The sequence below is a fragment of the Nerophis ophidion genome, linkage group LG11, assembly GCF_033978795.1.
Source record: "Nerophis ophidion isolate RoL-2023_Sa linkage group LG11, RoL_Noph_v1.0, whole genome shotgun sequence".
NCBI lineage: Eukaryota > Metazoa > Chordata > Actinopteri > Syngnathiformes > Syngnathidae > Nerophis > Nerophis ophidion.
In genome coordinates, this window is record NC_084621.1 from 28,576,457 (window position 1) to 28,597,073 (window position 20,617).

Here is a 20,617-nt window from a genome sequence, read left to right on the forward strand (position 1 = left end):
ATGACTTATGAATCATTCCAGACGCATAAATGCGCTGGTGATGCTATCTAGAGCCTTGCGCACAGAATTAAGTCTCAGTGTGCATGTTTCTATTGTCCAAATTGCGATTCAAAAAAGGTGTTACAGGAGGGGTCACCAACCTTTTTGAAACCAAGAGCTACTTCTTGGGTACTGATTAAAGGCTACCAGTTTGATACACACTTAAATAAATTGCCAAAAATCGCCAATTTGCTCAATTTACCTTTAACTCTATGTTATTATTAATAATTAATGATATTTATCTTTGTGGAAACACTGATCATCTTAATGATTACTCACAATAAATATATAATTTTGATGACATGTTGAAATCCTTTGTTAAAATAGAAAACAAATTGGACCAAGCTATATTTCTAACAAAGACAAATCATTATTTCTTCTAGCTTTCCCAGGACAAAAAATTCAAAGGAATTCAAAAGACTTTGAAATAAGATTTAAATTGGATTCTACAGATTTTCTAGATTTGCCAGAATAATTTTTTTGAATTTTCATCATAATAAGTTTGAAGAAATAATTCACAAATATTCTTTGTCGAAAAAAACAGAAGCTAAAATGAAGAATTAAATTAAAATGTATTTATAATTCTTTACAAAATAAATAAAAAATACCTGAACATTGATTTAAATTGTCAGGAAAGAAGAGGAAGGAATTTAAAAGGTAAACAGGTATATGTGTTTAAAAATCCTAAAATCATTTTTAAGGTTGTATTTTTTCTCTAAAATTGTCTTTCTGAAAGTTATAAGAAGCAAAGTAAAAAAAATAAATGAATTTATTTAAAAAAGTGAAGACTAAGTCTTTAAAATATTTTCTTGGATTCCCAAATTCTATTTGAGTTTTGTCTCTCTTAGAATTAAAAATGTTGAGCAAAGTGAAACCAGCTAGCTAGTAAATAAATACAATTTAAAAAATAGAGGCAGCTCACTGGTAAATGCTGCTATTTGAGCTATTTTTAGAGCAGGCCAGCGGGCGACTCATCTGGTCCTTACGGGCTACCTGGTGCCCGCGGGCACCGCATTGGTGACCCCTGTGCTACAGATTATAGATGTGTGCCGCTAGTTCAACACATGGCACCCAGGCAGGAGCATGATAAGATCAATTTGCAGAAAATGATTGTCTCCTTGGTAAAAGCCCTGTAAGCATGCAAAATCGTCTTTTAAAAACGACGATTTGCACCACTTTTCAATTGCACAAGCAGTGGTAGTCGATCACACGCAACACACCCACTAATAATACACGTTATTTTATGTTTCGCACACGCTGTATAGTGTGTAGTGTTTGGGTCTTGGTAAATCCGGCCTTTAGTCGTTATTCTGGTGGAATCAGTAAATTATAGTTTTGTCTAACCTTTGACCAAAAAGTCAACATACATAGTAAGAACAACAAAAAGGTGTATCTATAAAAAAATGGGTCTGTTTATTTTGTTATGTGTTGTGGTTTAGTCAACTTCCTCATAATCACTAATCAGCGTGAAACAGCGAGATAACAACAGTAATTACACAGCTTAAAGACATGCAGTGACTTTCTTTTTCAGGGCAAAGTAAACTTTTTAAAAAAAGCTTTGTAGTTTTAACCAGGATTCTAACAAAATGCAACCATTTTTTTTTTTTTTTTAAATGGTCAGAAAACTGAAAGTTAAGATTAGCGTATGCATGAAAGCTTTATTACCAGGAGATATATGTAATCACTAGGGTTTAGTTAGTACTTAGTTTTTTAGTAACATACTGTAACTCAAAATGATATGGCCGATTTTCAATGAAATTTTCAGGAACTGTCAGAAATGTACTCAAGAAAATTTCTATTACGTTATATTCCGTTTACGCTATGGGTCTCAACTTCTCTGTGTATGTAAGCTATAGGCCATGGCCCCGCCTCCACCGAGAAAGTGAGTGACCGACAAGAGGGTTCACTTTATTTCAGAAAGATAGCTCACTAAGTTATGGGTGGATTTAGATGAACCATTCAGGAAATGTCTCAAATGGATACGGACCAAGTGATTAGATTTTAGGGGGTGATCCGGATCACCGTCTGGATTCAGAATTCTTTGAAAAATATTTAGTGGCTGTTGGAGGTTTGCGCTCTCCTAGTGCTTTTCTTGTTGGCTACCATGAATTGATTAACGTGGACCCCGACTTAAACAAGTTGAAAATCTTATTCGGGTGTTACCATTTAGTGGTCAATTGTACGGAATATGTATTGTACTGTGCAATCTACTAATAAAAGTATCAATCAATCAATCAATCAATCAATGGCATTGAAGTCAACACATTCAATGAAATGAGCAGCTGTGTTAGATAAGAATACAAATGGATGGATGTAAAAAAAAATGCAGGTTCAAAAATCCTTGATTATGGCACAGTCACCTTGTGTCTTTGGGAAAAAGTCACAAGTAGAAACATACAAGCAATGGCTACGTCACACATTAATTTCCGTTATGTTGACAACAGCTTATGTACTAGAGGCGTCCACTGTGACAATACAAAAGATACTGTGACAATACAAAAAAACTGTCTATAAACATCTCACATCCCAGAGTTCCGACGTTCGCACTTACCTCTTCCGGCTCGATGAGCTTGAACTCCATGCCGCGGCCCGTCCAGGCGATGAAGTGTGAGTTAGACGGGTCGTCCAGCAGCGCCACCAAGAACTGCCACAGCTGCAGTGAGCCTCGACGCTGGTAGGATGGGCCCTCGCGGTACAGGCCCGCCTCCTGCTTGATGTCGCCTGCAGAACATTGGTACTGTATCACACGTGCAACAAAAAGCAGGGTGAGGCAGACTTTGAGGAACACACCTTCCATCTTTTCTGGCACCACACAGGTGTCGTCGTAAAAGTGCCTGGCCACTTTGTCAAACATGCAACCTGGGCAACGACAAGGAGCGTTGATGTTGTGACGACTACAAAGAGTATTGGGACAAGATCCACACGGGTCATTGCTGGTACCTTCAGTCCGGTTGGCGTGTGCCAGGTAGCCATCTTGGCGCAAGTAGACAGAATGGCAGCTGGGCACCTCAGCTGAAAGTCAGACAAGAAACAAAGCGGCTGTGAGATCGACCCCCAGGCGGCTCTGAGGAACACAGTGTCAAAGTCTGCTCACTCGCTGCACCACTGGCTCTGATTAAAGAACGAGACCCTAGCAGCCACCGGGCAAGCTCGTAATATCACACCGCTAATACACGCTCGCATTGCCTGGAACATTTGTCAACGAAATAAGACAACGCTTACGTGAAAAAAAAACACAAGTTGACAAGATTTGTACAAAAATAACTAGAAAGGTGCTCTGCGCTACATATGGTGCTAGTATAGCACATTAGCTTGGAAAAAAATTAGCATGACAGAGTGCTAGCAGGATAGTGTGAGGAGATCGCGTTTTTGTAGCTGTATGTAGAAATGGCTGGTTGCATCAGCTATGCTCTTTTAATGTCTTTAAAGCTCTTTGTGTTCTTTGAAGTTTCCCTCTTACACACATGCTTATTGGTGCTCTGGCTATGAGTTTTTCCCCCTTGGCCTCAGTCTGGACCCCCTCTCCAGGGGCCCAGGCTTAGACTGATTCTCAACTTTTTTGTGAGAGGCGCCGGAAGTTGGCAGACACGTAAGCGATCCTGTTCTGTCTCCCTGTAATGTTTGTCTGCTCCTGAATGGGATTGTGCTGAAAATCTCAATTTCCCCCTTGGGAATTAATCAAGTATTTCTGATTCTGATTACATGATAGTTTGCTGCCATGATTACGGTAATCAATCAACCAATCAGTCAATCCAGGGTTTACCCAAAGCAGCGGCCACGGCAAAATAAAAGTCGCCACACCTTAAAAACAAATACTATTAGATAAAACAAATCCAAGTAATACAATGTATTAATAGATACACAAGGCAGCACAGTGGAACAGGTGTTAGTGCATGTGCCTCACAATACAAAGGTCCTGGGTTTTATGTCTTTCTGTGTGGAGTTTGCATGTTCTCTCCGTGACTGCGTGAGTTCCCTCCGGGTACTCCGGCTTCCTTCCACCTTCAAAGTCATGCACCTGGGGATAGGTTGATTGGCAACACTAAATGGGCCCTAGTGTGTGAATGTGAGTGTGAATGTTGTCTGTCTTTCTGTGTTGGCCCTGTGATGAGGTGGCGACTTGTCCAGGGTGTAACCCGCCTACCGCTAGAATGCAGCTGAGATAGGCTCCAGCACCCTACGCCAGTAGTTCTCAAATGGGGGTACGCGTACCCCTGGGGGTATTTGAAGGTATGTCAAGGGGTATGTGAGATTTTTTTTAAATATTATAAAAAGATAGCAACAATTCAAAAATCCTTTATAAAAAATATATTTTTTGAATAATACTTCAACAAAATATGAATGTAAATTCATAAACTGTGAAAAGAAATGCAACAATGCAATATTCAGTGTTGACAGCTCGATTTTTTGTGGACATGTTCCATAAATGAGATAGGCGCCAGCGCCCCCCGTGATCCCGAAAGGGAATAAGCGGTAGAAAATGGATGGATGGATGGATGTTCCATAAATATTGATGTTAAAGATTTCTTTATTTGAGAAGAAATATTTAGAATGAAGTTGATGAATCCAGATGGATCTGTATTACAATGCCCAAAGAGGTCACTTTAAGTTGATGATTACTTCTATGTGTAGAAATCTTTATTTATAATTGAATCACTTGTTTATTTTTCACAAAGTTTTTAGTTATTTTTATATCCTTTTTTCCAAATAGTTAAAAAAAGACCACTACAAATGAGCAAAATTTTGCACTGTTATACATTTAATAAATCAGAAACTGGTGACATAGTGCTGTATTTTACTTCTTTATCTCTTTTTTTCAACCCAAAATGCTTTGCTCTTATTAGGGGGTACTTGGATTAAAAAAATGTTCACAGGGGTTACATCACTGAGAAAAGGTTGAGAACCTCTGCCCTACACGACCCCGAAGGGACAAGCGGTAGAAAATGGATGGATGGATGGATAGATCACCAAGAGTTAACTCCCTTATGCTGCCATATTGATATATTGAGTGTGTTCCAGATTTTAAACCATGCATCACACTGGTATTGTAAAAGGTTGAAGTCATAAACTGAGTTTGATAAACTTTGACATTCAACTTACATCTGGAGATGGCGAGAAACAGAAGAAAACACGCTCCCTTTGTGACCATCTCTTTTTTTTACCTTCTTAAGAATCACGAAAAATTATTCATCCAAAACGGGACGATATGAACATTCCATTAGTCAGCATCCCAGTGGGATCAGACATTGTATGGTGAGTGATTGTTTTAGTATGTGTGTCTTGTTTAGCACTGAGCAATACTGCTACTTGCTGGATCTATTTATCACTTAACTTTTAAAACTTGAAGCTCATCCTCAGATTATTTAGGCTCAAAAATATTGGTACGTGGGCTACATCTAGAGTAGGGCTGTACAATTATTGAATTTTATTCATGATCACGATTTTGGCAGCTACGATTAAATGAGGGTGATCGTCAGCTATATTAACATTAACCAAGTACGTTCACAATCATCAGTTAGCCAACCACCAGTGGGGCGACCCATACAGTGGACTGACTCATTAAGAGCGAGTAAGAGTGGGTGACAACAGAGGTTGAAGGTAGATCAGCCAGTAGCCAGTAATTTTTAGGAAAACTAAACTCATTATTACATCAGAGCCCTCACCTCCCGCAGAGATACCAGAGTTACCCACAGGGTACCAACAGGGACGCATTTTAACCCCACGGCAAAGCTACATAGGCGTGCACAGCCAAACAACTTATCGAGTTGCAGAGCCACATTGAGCATTACCAACAGTTCCCTACTTTTTTCAACTGCCATCGTTTGAGCGCGTCTTAAAGCTAATAGAGCCCCTACGAACAGATACAAAAGTGAGAATGCCCAAAATACAGACGACCGTAACATCACCTGTACCCCGAGGGACCCCGTATCCATCCGACTCTCAAAGACTCGCCAAAATAATGGATGTAATAACGTTTTATTTGGCCAAAGACATATGTGAGCAGTACAGCGAATGTGTTCCTTTCTACAGTATGTGCCTTTCTTGAATAATCTTATATTTTCAATTGGTTACACTTCATGATTTCACTGTGATATGGCATATTTATTTTAGTTAGCCCTTTGTCTTTGGTACATTTTATTTCATAATCAATTATTCGTTTTCATAGTTTCGTTTTGAAATGAAAGCCAAGTTTACATACTGTTTGTTTAAAACAAAGTACAATAAAATATGTTTTAAGTACTTGTAAAAAAATTGTGATTAATAATCGTAGTTTCCATACTGATGAAAATAATAATTATTTTGGCCATAATCGTGCAGCCCTAATATACAGTATATCCATCCATCTTTTACCGCAAGTCCCTTTTAGGGTCGCGGGGAGTGATGGATCCTATCCTATCTGCACTCGGGCGGAAGGCACCCTGGGTAAGTCGCCAGCTCATTGCAGGGCCAACACAGACAACATTCACACTCTCATTCACACGCAAGGGCTAATTTAGTGTTGCCAATGAACCCATCCTCAGGCGCATGACTTTGGAGGTGGGAAGAAGCCGGAGAACCCAGAAGGAACCCATGCATTCACAGGGAGAACATGCAAACTCCACACAGAAAGACCCTGAGCCCGGGGAATCGAACCCAGGACCTTACTATTGTGAGGCACAGGCACTTACTCCTGACCCTCCATGCTGCCACCCATATGTATACCTATATATACACAGTACAGGCCAAAGTTTGGACACACCCTCTCATTCAATGGGTGTTCTTTGTTTTAATTACTATTTACATTGTAGATTGTCACTGAAGGCATGAATGAACACTTGTGGAGTTACTGTATGTACTTAAGAAAAAAGGGGGGAATTATTGTAAACATGTTTTATAAATTAGTTTCTTCAAAATAGCTACACTTTGCTCTGATTACTATTTTGCACACTCTTGGCAGTCTCTTGATGAGCTTCAAGAGGTAGTCACCTGAAAGAGCTTTCACTTGAAAGGTGTCATAATTTTGATACCTTCAGTGACAATCTGCAATGTAAATAGTGTTGGAAATAAAGAAAGTGCATTGAAATAAAGTGTGTCCAAACTTTTGGCCTGTATTGTTTGTGTGTGTGTATATATATATATATCTATATCTATCTATATCTATATATATATATATATATATATATATATATATATACACACACATACATATATACATATATACGGACTACGTTAAGGTAACGTGTGGAGTTCCCCAGGGTTCGGTCCTTGGCCCTGCACTCTTCAGCATCTACATGCTGCCGCTAGGTGACATCATACGCAAATACGGTGTTAGCTTTCACTGTTATGGTGATGACACCCAACTCTACATGCCCCTACATGCCCCTAAAGCTGACCAACACGCCGGATTGTAGTCAGCTGGAGGCGTGTCTTTATGAAATTAAACAATGGATGTCCGCTAACTTTTTGCAACTCAAAGCCAAAAAAAACGGAAATGCTGATTATCGGTCCTGCTAGACACGAAACTCTATTTAATAATACAACTCTAACATTTGACAACCAAACAATTATACAAGGCGACACGGTAAAGAATCTGGGTATTATCTTCGACCCAACTCTCTCCTTTGAGGCACACATTAAAAGCGTTACTAAAACGGCCTTCTTTCATCTCCGTAACATCGCTAAAATTCGCTCCATTCTGTCCACTAAAGACGCTGAGATCATTATCCATGCGTTTGTTACGTCTCGCCTCGACTACTGTAACGTAGTATTTTCGGGTCTCCCCATGTCTAGCATTAAAAGATTACAGTTGGTACAAAATGCGGCTGCTAGACTTTTGACAAGAACAAGAAAGTTTGATCACATTACGCTTGTACTGGCTCACCTGCACTGGTTTCCTGTGCACTTAAGATGTGACTTTAAGGTTTTACTACTTACGTATTCAATACTACACGGTTTAGCTCCATCCTATCTTGCCGATTGTATTGTACCATATGTCCCGGCAAGAAATCTGCGTTCAAAGGACTCCGGCTTATTAGTGATTCCCAAAGCCCAAAAAAAGTCTGCGGGCTATAGAGCGTTTTCCGTTCGGGCTCCAGTACTCTGGAATACCCTCCCGGTAACAGTTCGCGATGCCACCTCAGTAGAAGCATTTAAGTCTCACCTTAAAACTAATTTGTATACTCTAGCCTTTAAATAGACTCCCTTTTTAGACCAGTTGATCTGCCGTTTCTTTTCTTTTTCTCCTATGTCCCACTCTCCCTTGTGGAGGGGGTCCGGTCCGATCCAGTGGCCATGTACTGCTCGCCTGTGTATCGGCTGGGGACATCTCTGCGCTGCTGGTCCGCCTCCGCTTGGGATGGTTTCCTGATGGCTCCGCTGTGAACGGGACTCTCGCTGCTGTGTTGGATCCGCTTTGGACTGGACTCTCGCTACTGTGTTGGATCCATTGTGGATTGAACTTTCACAGTATCATGTTAGACCCGCTCGACATCCATTGCTTTCCTCCTCTCTAAGGTTCTCATAGTCATCATTGTCACCGACGTCCCACTGGGTCATTATTGTCACCGATGTCCCACTGGGTGTGAGTTTTCCTTGCCCTTATGTGGGCCTACCGAGGATGTCGTGGTGGTCTGTGCAGCCCTTTGAGACACTAGTGATTTAGGGCTATATAAGTAAACATTGATTGATTGATTGATTGATATATATACATACTGTATATTTATATATATATACATATATATACACAAATATATGTACAGTATGTATATATATATATACATATATATATATATATATATGTATATATATATATATATATATATACATACACACACACATTTACATGTATACATATATACTGTGTATATATACATATACATATATATATATATATATGTATATATATATATATATATATATATATATATATATATACATACATACACACACACATTTACATGTATACATATATACTGTGTATATATATATGTATATATATATATATATATATATATATATATATATATATATGTATATATATATATATATAAATATATAGAATCAGAAATACTTGATTAATTCCCAAGGGGGAAATTAAGATTTTCAGCACAATCCCATTCAAGATCAGACAAACATTACAGGGAGACAGAACAGGATCGCTGACGGGTCTGCCGGGTTTCAGCGCCCCTTGCAAAAAAGGTGAGATACAGGTAAACAAGTAGGAGGGGAAAGGGAGAAAAAAATAGAAGATTAATAAAATAAAATAAAATTTAAAAAATCGGTCTAAGCCTGGGCCCCTGGAGAGGGGGTCCAGACTGAGGCCGAGGGAAAAAAAAACAACAACAACTCATAGCCATAGTACACACCCCTCTCACATGTGTGTAAGAGGGAAACATCAAACATCAAAGAACACAAAGGACATTAAAGACATTAAAGCAGCGGATACAACCAGCTACTTCTACATACAGCTATGAATAAAAAGTAAAAGAAACATATACACTGTGGTGGCGTCTGCGGTGTTCCGCGCCATCGTCTGCTGGGGTGGAGAGAGCATGGCCAGAGACAGGAGCAGACCCAACAAAGCAACCAAGAGAGCCCACTCCACTCTCAGGCGCCAACCAACTCTCGGCCAGTGTACAGTTCGCATGGATGAGCGAGGATACGTCCAAGGAGACTGAGTGTTCTGACACCTGCTCACCCAGCCAAGACACCACGAAGACTCTCCGTCCCGGCGCTAAGTGCCCACAGACCCAGAAGTCCACAAAAAAGCACCGCAGCGGTCACAAAAGTGGCACCCCTTGTCACACAGTCCCAAAAGGCAAAAAAAAAAATAAAAATAAAATAAATATATATATATATATATATATATATATATATATATATATATATATATATATATATATATATAAAATAAAACATGAAAACAAGAGGGAAACACAAAAGGATGACACAAGAGCACATAGCTCCTGCCAACAGCAGCCGCTACAGGAGCGCCATCTTGGAAAATTGAAAATCTCCTGACGATTGAGGGAACCCCTCATGAAACAGTTCTTTAGAGATGTATAGTCTTGTAATTTTTTCCCACACATACATATATTGCGCTCTACCACGGTAGCGAGCTCTGGATAATCTGATATATATATATATATATATATATATATATATATATATATTCATACCGTGGGGCAAAAAAGTATTAAGTCAGCCACCGATTGTGCATGTTCTCCCACTTAAAATGATGACAGAGGTCTGTAATTTTCATCATAGGTACACTTCAACTGTGAGAGACAGAATGTGAAAAAAATCCAGGAATTCACCTTGTAGGAATTTAAAAAAAAATATTTGTAAATTATGGTGGAAAATAAGTATTTGGTCAATAACAAAAAATCAACTCAATACTTTGTAATATAACCTTTGTTGGCAATAGCTTATATTTAGACTTCCTTTTTATCGTCATTCAAATTTGAACTTTACAGTTCAAATAAGAACGAAATTTTGTTGCATTAGCTCTTTGTAGTGCAGGATAAAAAAAAAAGCAATAAGGTGCAGATATAAATAAAAACAGAGGTCAAACGATTACTATAGGTCTTTACCAGGTTTGCACACACAGTAGCTGGTATTTTGGCCCATTCCTCTATGCAGATCTTCTTGTTTTGGGGCTGTCGACGAGCAACACCCACTTTCAACTCCCTCTATAGATTTCCTATGGGGTTGAGGTATGGAGACTGGCTAGGCCACTCCAGGACTTTCAAATGCTTCTTGCGGAGCCACTCCTTCGTTGCCCGGGCGGTGTGTTTGGGATCATTGTCATGCTGGAAGACCCAGCCACGTTTCATCTTCAAAGCTCTCACTGATGGAAGGAGGTTTTGGCTCAAAATCTCACGATACATGGCCCCATTCGTTCTTTCCTTAACACAGATCAGTCGTCCTGTCACCTTAGCAGAAAAACAGCCCTAAAGCATGATGTTTCCACCCCATGCTTCACAGTAGGTGTGGTGTTCTTGGGATGCAACTCAGTATTATTCTTCCTCCAAACACAACGAGTTGAGTTTAAACCAATAAGTTCTATTTTGGTTTCATCTGACCACATGACATTCTCCCAATCCTCTCCTGTATCATCCGTGTGCTCTCTGGCAAACTTCAGATGGGCCTGGACATGCACTGGCTTAAGCAGGGGGACACGTTTGGCACTGCAGGATTTGATTCCCTGTCGGCGTAGTTACTGATGGTAACCTTTGTTACTTTGGTCCCAGCTCTCTGCAGGTCATTCACCAGGTCCCCCCGTGTGGTTCTGGGATTTTCGCTCACCATTCTCATGATCATTTTGACCCCACGGGATGAGATCTTGCATGGAGCCCCAGATCGAGGGAGAATATCAGTGGTCTTGTATGCCTTCCATTTTCTTATAATTGCTCCCATAGTTGATTTTTTCACACCAAGCTGCTTGCCTATTGTAGATTCACTCTTCCCAGTCTGGTGCAGGTCTACAATTATTTTCCTGGTGTCCTTCGACAGCTCTTTGGTCTTGGCCATAGTGGAGTTTGGAGTCTGACTGTTTGAGGCTGTGGACAAGTGTCTTTTATACAGATAACGAGTTCAAACAGGTTCTATTAATACAGGTAACGAGTGGAGGACAGAAGAACTTCTTGAGAAGAAGTTACAGGTCTGTGAGAGCCAGAGATCTTCCTTGTTTGAAGTGACCAAATACTTATTTTCCAACATAATTTACAAATAAATTCTTTAAAATGTGAATTCCTGGATTTTTTCCCCCACATTCTGTCTCTCACAGTTGAAGTGTACCTATGATGTAAATTACAGACCTCTGTCATCATTTTAAGTGGGAGAACTTGCACAATAGGTGGCTGACTAAATACATTTTTGCCCCACTGTATATATATATATGTATGTATGTGTATATATATATATATATATATATATATATATACACATACATACTCGGGCTGCGAATCTTTGGGTGTCCCACAATTCGATTCAATATCGATTCTTGGGGTCGCAATTCGATAATATATCAATTTTTTTCGATTCAACGGGATTCTCGATTCAAAAACGATATTTTTCCGATTCAAAACGATTCTGTATTCATTCAGGACATAGGATTTCAGCAGGATCTACCCCAGTCTGCTGACACGCTAACAATGTAGTAGATTTTTTAAAATAGGCTTTTATAATTGTAAAGGACAATGTTATATCAACTGATTGCGATAATCTAAATTTGTTTTAACTATTAAACGAACCAAAAATATGACTTATTTTATCTTTGTGAAGACATTGGACACAGTGTGTTGTCAAGCTTATGAGATGCGATGCAAGTGTAAGCCACTGTGACACTATCGTTCTTTTTTTAAATTTTTATAAATTTCTAATGATAATGTCAATGAGGGATTTTTAATCACTATTATGCTGAAATTATAACTAATATTGATACTGTCGCTAATAATATTAATTTTTGTTTCACTACTTTTGGTTTTTTCTGAGTCGTGTTTGTGTCTCCTCAATTGCTCTGTTTATTGCAGTGTTGGGTCAGTGCTTGGTCAGGTTTGGTTTTGTAATTAGATTGCATTGTTATGGTTTTGCTGTGTATTGGTTTGTTGGATTGATAAAAAAAAAAAATATATATAATAATAATTATAGTAAAAACAAAACATTTATTTAAAAAAAAAAAGAGAATCGATTCTGAATCGCACAACGTGAAAATCGCGATTCGTATTCGAATCGATTTTTTCCCACACCCCTAATAAATACATACATACATACATATATATATATATATATATATACATATATATATATATATATATATATATATATACGCATATATATATATATACACACACACACATATATATATATATATACACACACATATATATATATATATATATATATATACATACATATACATATATACATCCATCCATCCATTTTCTACCGCTTATTCCCTTTCGGGGTCACGGGGGGCGCTGGCGCCTATCTCAGCTACAATTGGGCGGAAGGCAGGGTACACCCTGGACAAGTCGCCACCTCACCGCAGGGCCAACACAGATAGACAGACAACATTCACACTCACATTCACACACTAGGGCCAATTTAGTGTTGCCAATCAACCTAAAATATATATTTACATATATACATATATACACATATGAACAATCCATTTATATATATATACACACATATACACAATGTGTATATATATGTATGTGCATTACACATATATACACATACATAAATATATATATAAACATAAACATAAATATATATATATATATATATATATATATATATATATATATATATATATATATTTATATACACGTATACACAAATACATATATACACATACATACATACATACATATATATATATATATATATATACACACACACACACACAAATATATACATACACACACACACACACACAATATACTGTATGTATATGAGGTCTTCGGTTGATAATGTGCCATTTTAAAAGAATAACTTGATGACATAGCATTAGTTTGATAGTATACGAGTATGATACAGTGATGGCATTATATTATTAAGAGGGTATAAGAATATAGTAGCATTTTTTGAAAATCCAAAAACAAAAAAAAATGTATACAATGCAAATTAAACAAAATATTGTGGCTAATTCTCTCAGAGGATAAGTAGCAAAAAAAAGGGTGTGTGTAACATTTCTCAGTGTGCCTTGATGTTTCTATTTTCTGTACGGCTCCTAGCAGATGTTACAGCTGAGACTCATGATCAAAAAGGGTCAAACAGGTTGCAAAGTGAATGTTCAACAATCTTCATTTAGGCTCATAAACATTAACTCTGAACTTCATCAAGCTAATGGGCTCGTGGAGGAAATTGGCGTTAATCAAATTAGCCCCACCCCTCCCATCCTCTCTCGTCAGCTTGGCGGCCACTCGTCACTCCAAAACCCAAACGCTCCGTCAATTGTACAAGTTTTCATTTCATGCCATTTTTTATGCTACTGTGTTGTTTAAATCCTACGCCGAAACAACAGCAATGGCAAGAGAAAAATAACCAACGCTAGCCTCAAAGTGGACTTTCAGGAATTATGGCAAGGTCCTGATGGAGCTTGAGAATCTCCAGAGGCTTCTGTTGATGACCTTTGCCCTCCAAATAGGACCAGGGGACGAGTATAGGAGGATAGATTTAGAACTTTAACCAGGCGTAACCTCCGCCCACTACCCTATTAGAGCGCCACAGGAAATGGTGACGGCTGCAGACACCCTGTCCAACCAGATCTCCTTCCCTAATAATGGGCAAACTCAATCAGTCCCTCCTCCCCATGCCTGGAATGATAATGCTCCAAAGCAGCCAACACCAGAGTCCACAGCCAGAATAAGAAATTCAAAAGTTGCTCACCTGAGTCGTAATTGAAGTCCCTGGGCTCCTGCTTGATCATCATGGTGGCGGGGTACAAGTGGGGCAGCGGCGCCCCCATCATGGCCGGATGCTCAAACAGGGGGTCGGCGTACTCCTGCTTGAAGCCTTGAGGAGGGAAATGAATGCTGGGCTCCGACATCTGCCGGTGGTAGATGGGGCGTCCATCACGAGACATTGTCGGCGGGGAGGGGAACGAGTGGCATGGCTCGGAAAGTTGCCGGCGAAATCTGCGAGCCATGAACCATTATTAGCCATGTGCGGCAGGCAAAAGAGGGTCAATAACGCAAAATGATCTTGGAAATAGAAACTTCTTTACAGTGGTTAACTTTTTTTTTAAATTTGAATGACAGCAATGTATGTTAAAACACGACATAAAAAAATGCTTGCAGAATACAGTTTGCTGCCATCTGTGAAGCTAATGCTAACTTTCTTAGTTGTGTCCTTGGGGAAGACACTTTACCCACCTGCTCCCAGTACAACCCACATCGGTTTAAATGTAACTTAGATATTGGGTTTTTCTCTGTAAAGCGCTTTGAATCACTAGAGAAAAGCGCTATATAAATATAATTAACTTATTATGACCCTCCGTTAGGGAGCTATCATACCTGTGGTCGATGGCATAGGCGCTGTCAGGAAGCGTCTGTGAGACTGGCACCTGGGTGTAGGTCCGGTCAGGTTTGGGTGTCGGGGCAGCTGTGGGTGAGGCATGATGGAGGGGGGACACAGGGGTGCTACAGGGGGGTGTCACTGGGCTGGAGGGCTTCATTCCTGCGTGCTGCTTCTGCTCATAGGCACTGTGGTAGGACAAACATCAAATGTGTTGTCATTTTGCAGAAAGAAAAAATATGTACTATATACATACACATAAATATACATACACATATATATATATATACATGAACACATATATAAACATACACGTATATATATGTGTATATATATATATACATACACACACACACATATGTATTTGTATATATATATATATATATATATATATAAATTGTAAGGACTGGTGGGCATTGTGACCCACTCACAGGAAGTGAGTGGGTCAGAAGAGAATGAAACAAAGATGGAAAAATAAACATGTGAAGATCCGAGTCACGGATCGCAACATATATATATATATATATATATATATATATATATATATATATATATATATATATATATATATATACACACACATATATACATATATATTTATATATATATATATACATAAAAATATATATACACATACATATATACATATACATATATATACACATATATACATATACACACACATATATATATATATATGTATATATATATATATATATATATGTATATTCACATATATATATATTCACATATATTTACACATATATATATATACATATATATATATTCACATATATTTACACATATATATACAAACCCCGTTTCCATATGAGTTGGGAGTTTGTGTTAGATGTAAATATAAAACGGAATACAATGATTTGCAAATCCTTTTCAACCCATATTCAGTTGAATGCACTACCAAGACAAGATATTTGATGTTTAAACTCATAAACTTGTTTTTTTTTTTGCAAATAATAACTAACTTAGAATTGCATGGCTGCAACACGTGCCAAAGTAGTTGGGAAAGGGCATGTTCACCACTGTGTAACATTACATTTTCTTTTAACAACACTCAATAAACGTTTGGGTACTGAGGAAACTAATTGTTGAAACTTTGAAAGTGGAATTCTTTCTCATTCTTGTTTTATGTACAGCTTAAGTTGTTCAACGGTCAACTTGTTGTCATATTTTACACTTCATAATGCGCCACACATTTTCGATGGGAGACATGTCTGGACTGCAGGCGGGCCAGAAAAGTACCTGCACTCTTTTACTACGAAGCCATGCTGTTGTAACACGTGGCTTGGCATTGTTGATTGCTGAAATAAGAAGGGGCGTCCATGATAACGTTGCTTGGATGACAACATATGTTGCTCCAAAACCTGTATGGACCATTCGGCATTAATGGTGCCTTCACAGATGTGTAAGTTACCCATGCCTTGGGCACTAATACACACCCATACCATCACACATGCTGACTTTTGAACTTTGCACCTATAACAATCCGGTTGGTTATTTTCCTCTTTGTTCCGAAGGACACCATGTCCACAGTTTCCAAATATAATTTGAAATGTGGACTCATCAGACCACAGAACACTTTTCCACTTTGCATCAGTCCATCTTAGATGATCTCGGGCACAGCGAAGCCGGCAGCCTTCCTTTGTGTTGTTGATAAATGGCTTTCGCTTTGCATTGTAGAGTTTTAACTTGCACTTACAGATGTAAAGACCAACTGTAGTTACTTACAGTGGTTTTATGAAGTGTTCCTGAGCCCATGTGGTGATATCCTTTACACACTGATGTCGGTTTTTGATGCAGTACCGCCTGAGAGATCAACGGTCCGTAATATCATCGCTTACGTGCAGTGATTTCTCCAGATTCTCTGAACTTTTTGATGATTTTACGGACCGTTGTTGGTAAAATCCCTAAATTCCTTGCAATAGCTCATTGACAAATGTTGTTCTAAAACTGTTTGACAATTTACTTACAAATTGGTGACACTCACCCCATCCTTGTTCGTGAATGACTTAGCATTTCATGGAAGCTGTTTTTATATCCAATCATGGCACCCACCTGTTCCAAATTAGTCTGCACATCTGTGGGATGTTCCAAATAAGTGTTTCATGAGCATTCCTCAACTTTATCAATTTGTATTGCCACCTTTCCCAACTTCTTTGTCACGTGTTGCTGGCATCAAATTCTAAAGTTAATGATTATTTGCAAAAAAAAAATGTTTATCAGTTTGAACATCAAATATGTTGTCTTTGTAGCATATTCAACTGAATATGGGTTTAAAATGATTTGCAAATCATTGTATTCTGTTTATATTTAAATCTAACACAATTTCCCAACTCAAATGGAAACGGGGTTTGTACATATATATTCACATATATGTACATATATATTCACATATATGTACATATATATTCACATGTATATATATATACATATATATTCACACACACACACAGATATATATCCATCCATCCATCCATTTTCTACCGCTTAATCCCTTTTGGGGTCGCGGGGGGCGCTGGTGCCTATCTCAGCTACAATCGGGCAGAAGGCGGGATACACCCTGGACAAGTCGCCACCTCATCGCAGGGCCAACACAGATAGACAGACAGCATTCACACTCACATTCACACACTAGGGCCAATTTAGTGTTGCCAATCAACCTATCCCCAGGTGCATGTCTTTGGAAGTGGGAGGAAGCCGGACTACCCGGAGGGAACCCACGCATTCACGGGGAGAACATGCAAACTCCACACAGAAAGATCCCGAGCCTGGATTTGAACCCAGGACTACAGGACCTTCGTATTGTGAGGCAGACGCACTAACCCCTCTCCCACCGTGGAGCCCACAGACATATATATATATATATATATATATATATATATATATACACATACTGTATATATACACATTTATATACATATATATATATATTACACATATACACATTTATATATATATATATATACACACACACACATATATATACACGTATATATATATATATATATATATATGAATTTATACATGTGTATATACACACACATGTATAAATTCATATATATATATACGTGTATATATATATGTGTGTGTGTATATATATATATATATATAAATGTGTATATGTGTAATATATATATATATATATATATAATGTGTGTATATCAATCAATCAATGTTTATTTATATAGCCCCAAATCACAAATGTCTCAAAGGACTGCACAAATCATTACGACTACAACATCCTCGGAAGAACCCACAAAAGGGCAAGGAAAACTCACACCCAGTGGGCAGGGAGAATTCACATTCAGTGGGACGCCAGCGACAATGCTGACTATGAGAAACCTTGGAGAGGACCTCAGATGTGGGCAATCCCCCCCCTCTAGGGGAGTATATATATATATATATATATATATATATATATAAATTCATATATATATATATATATATATGAATTTATACATGTGTATATACACACACATATATATATATATATATATATATATATACACTTGTGTATATATACATATACACACACACACACACACACACACACACACACACACACACACACACACACACACACACACACACACACACACACATATATACCTGTATACACTAGGGCTGCAACTAACGATTAATTTGATAATCCATTAATCTGTTGATTATTACTTCAATTAATCGATTAGTAATCGGATAAAGAAGACAAACTAAATTTCTATCCTTTCCAATACTTTATTTAAAAAAAAACGCATACTGGCACCATGTCCTTTCGACTTGCCAAACATAATAACAAGGCAAGTGTTAGAAAAAGTTTTTTTTTTATGAAGTGCCCCATTGTCATGCACAATAGCAATAATTTTGCTTAGGGGAATTTCAAACCTGGCTACTACCTATTTCAACCATTCTGCAATGTTGGATGATGAATGTCTGTCCTCTAGTGGCATGGTCGTAAAGCAGATTGACTTCATGTTCCATTCGTCTTCAATGTAGTGGCATGTATTGCCGACGTAGGCTTCCGTAGCTACACTTGTCCACACATCAGTGGTCAGAACAATTTTTCTCTGGGTGGTTTTAATGTCAGTTTACACAGCTTGAAATGTCTGCTCATACTTCCTCTCCATCAGTTTCGTAAAATGGGTCCTCGAGGGAAGAGTGTAACCAGGGTTGAGGACGTAAATCATTTTTCTGAAACCGTCATCCTCCACCATTGATAGTGGCCTCATGTCAGTTACCAACATATTTAGAACACTATCAGTCAATGCAGCCCCTTGCTGTGGTGTGTACACCTTCCTTTGGACCAAGTCTCTAATGCTGGCTTGTTTCTTTCTGAAATGAGAGAAAACATATCATGAACATACATAGTAGCAACATTTACATGTAACTCAATACATAGTAAGTTGATTTATTTAATAATTTCTGATGTAAAAGGCAAATATTTTAATATCATGGTGACTACTGCCTAGTTTTTCTTGTTATATTTTTATTTATAATGTTATACTTTTATTCTTATGTTGCTTTTTTATTTTTATTCTTTTTGTAATATTTTCTTTTTTTTTTTTTCATTTAAACCCCCGTTATTTACTTTTTAAATTCAATCTCAATTCTGTACACTGCTGCTGGAATTTTAAATGTTCCTGAGGAAACTCCCTGAGGGAATCAATCAATCTATCTATCTATCTATCTATCTATCTATCTATCTATCTATCTATCTATCTATCTATCTATCTATCCATCTATCTAATTACACCACCACGTTAAAAAAAGCTAAATTAAATAAATGGACAATGGGTGCAGCATACAACAATAATAACACAGAAATGTAACTCATCAGATCAGAACTGAATCAGATATTGTACATGTTTCTGTTGTGAATAATAAAGGATTCATTTTAGGCTGCCTGTGAATAATAGCATGAAATATTCCAGCACCTTCATAACATTTATTTTACTAAAGCGTCACTCAAATATTATATAGCTTTATTGGGCCCGGCTACATTGATCCATTATAAAACCAACCTGAGATATTTCTGTCCGTTTATTGCCTTAAAAAAATCTCCTCTTTAACAACATATTAAAAACACCCAAAGACAGACACAACGGATCAATGTACTCGGACTATGGACTTAAAAAGCTACGTACCGTGAGTTTTTTTCTTCATCCATGGATCCAACATGCTTCCTCTTAAGGGGCTCCCGAAGCGATGTCGTACTTCCGTGCCACGCGAGGTCGATGCTGCACGTTTTGCAGGAAACGGTCTTCTTTACAGTGTTTAGGGTGAAGAATTCCCACACTTTTGACGACTTAGGTTGTACACTTTTCTCCATTGCACTTACACCATCGCTCCTGTTTTCCTCCACCAATTTTTGAATGTTTCCAGACAAAAGATACGGCTTGGTCACGTGAGCTGCACATGACACATCATTAGCTGGCTTACTGCCACCTCATGAGACGTAGCCTGAGCGCCGCCCTGGCGCTGTTTTGTACTTATTTTTATTATTGTTTCTCAGCTTTTTGTAAATGTTTCAGTTCATAACTAAAAGCTTAGGAAAGAACGA

At 38.1% G+C, this 20,617-nt stretch overlaps 2 protein-coding genes across 8 annotated transcripts in view; both read right to left on the reverse strand.

Moving 5' to 3' along the window:
- etv1 (ETS variant transcription factor 1) overlaps positions 1 to 20,617 on the reverse strand; it is an 80,574-nt gene that overhangs the window by 25,551 nt on the left and 34,406 nt on the right. For all 7 annotated transcript variants that reach the window (XM_061915518.1, XM_061915514.1, XM_061915513.1 and 4 more), the window contains 5 exons: positions 15,042 to 15,230; positions 14,416 to 14,663; positions 2,980 to 3,051; positions 2,830 to 2,898; positions 2,591 to 2,760 (listed from right to left, as the gene is read on the reverse strand). In XM_061915518.1, the coding sequence (XP_061771502.1) occupies positions 2,591 to 2,760; positions 2,830 to 2,898; positions 2,980 to 3,051; positions 14,416 to 14,663; positions 15,042 to 15,230 (748 nt within the window). The remainder of the gene's footprint in view (positions 1 to 2,590; positions 2,761 to 2,829; positions 2,899 to 2,979; positions 3,052 to 14,415; positions 14,664 to 15,041; positions 15,231 to 20,617) is intronic.
- On the reverse strand, positions 18,709 to 20,482 carry LOC133561405 (zinc finger BED domain-containing protein 4-like). Its single transcript, XM_061914704.1, has 2 exons — positions 20,202 to 20,482; positions 18,709 to 19,389 (listed from the first exon to the last, which is right to left on the reverse strand). Exons 1-2 carry the CDS (start codon positions 20,384 to 20,386, stop codon positions 19,146 to 19,148), a joined length of 429 nt encoding a protein of 142 aa, XP_061770688.1. The 5' UTR covers positions 20,387 to 20,482; the 3' UTR covers positions 18,709 to 19,145.

What these genes read in the sequence shown, in the direction of transcription:
- LOC133561405 (XM_061914704.1), bottom strand. Translation starts at nt 20,386, where the DNA reads ATGGAGAAAAGTGTACAACCTAAGTCGTCAAAAGTGTGGGAATTCTTC. An exon ending in GATGAAGAAAAAAACTCACG is followed by an intron (nt 19,390 to 20,201) that starts GTACGTAGCTTT and finishes CTCTCATTTCAG; the next exon opens with AAAGAAACAAGCCAGCATTA.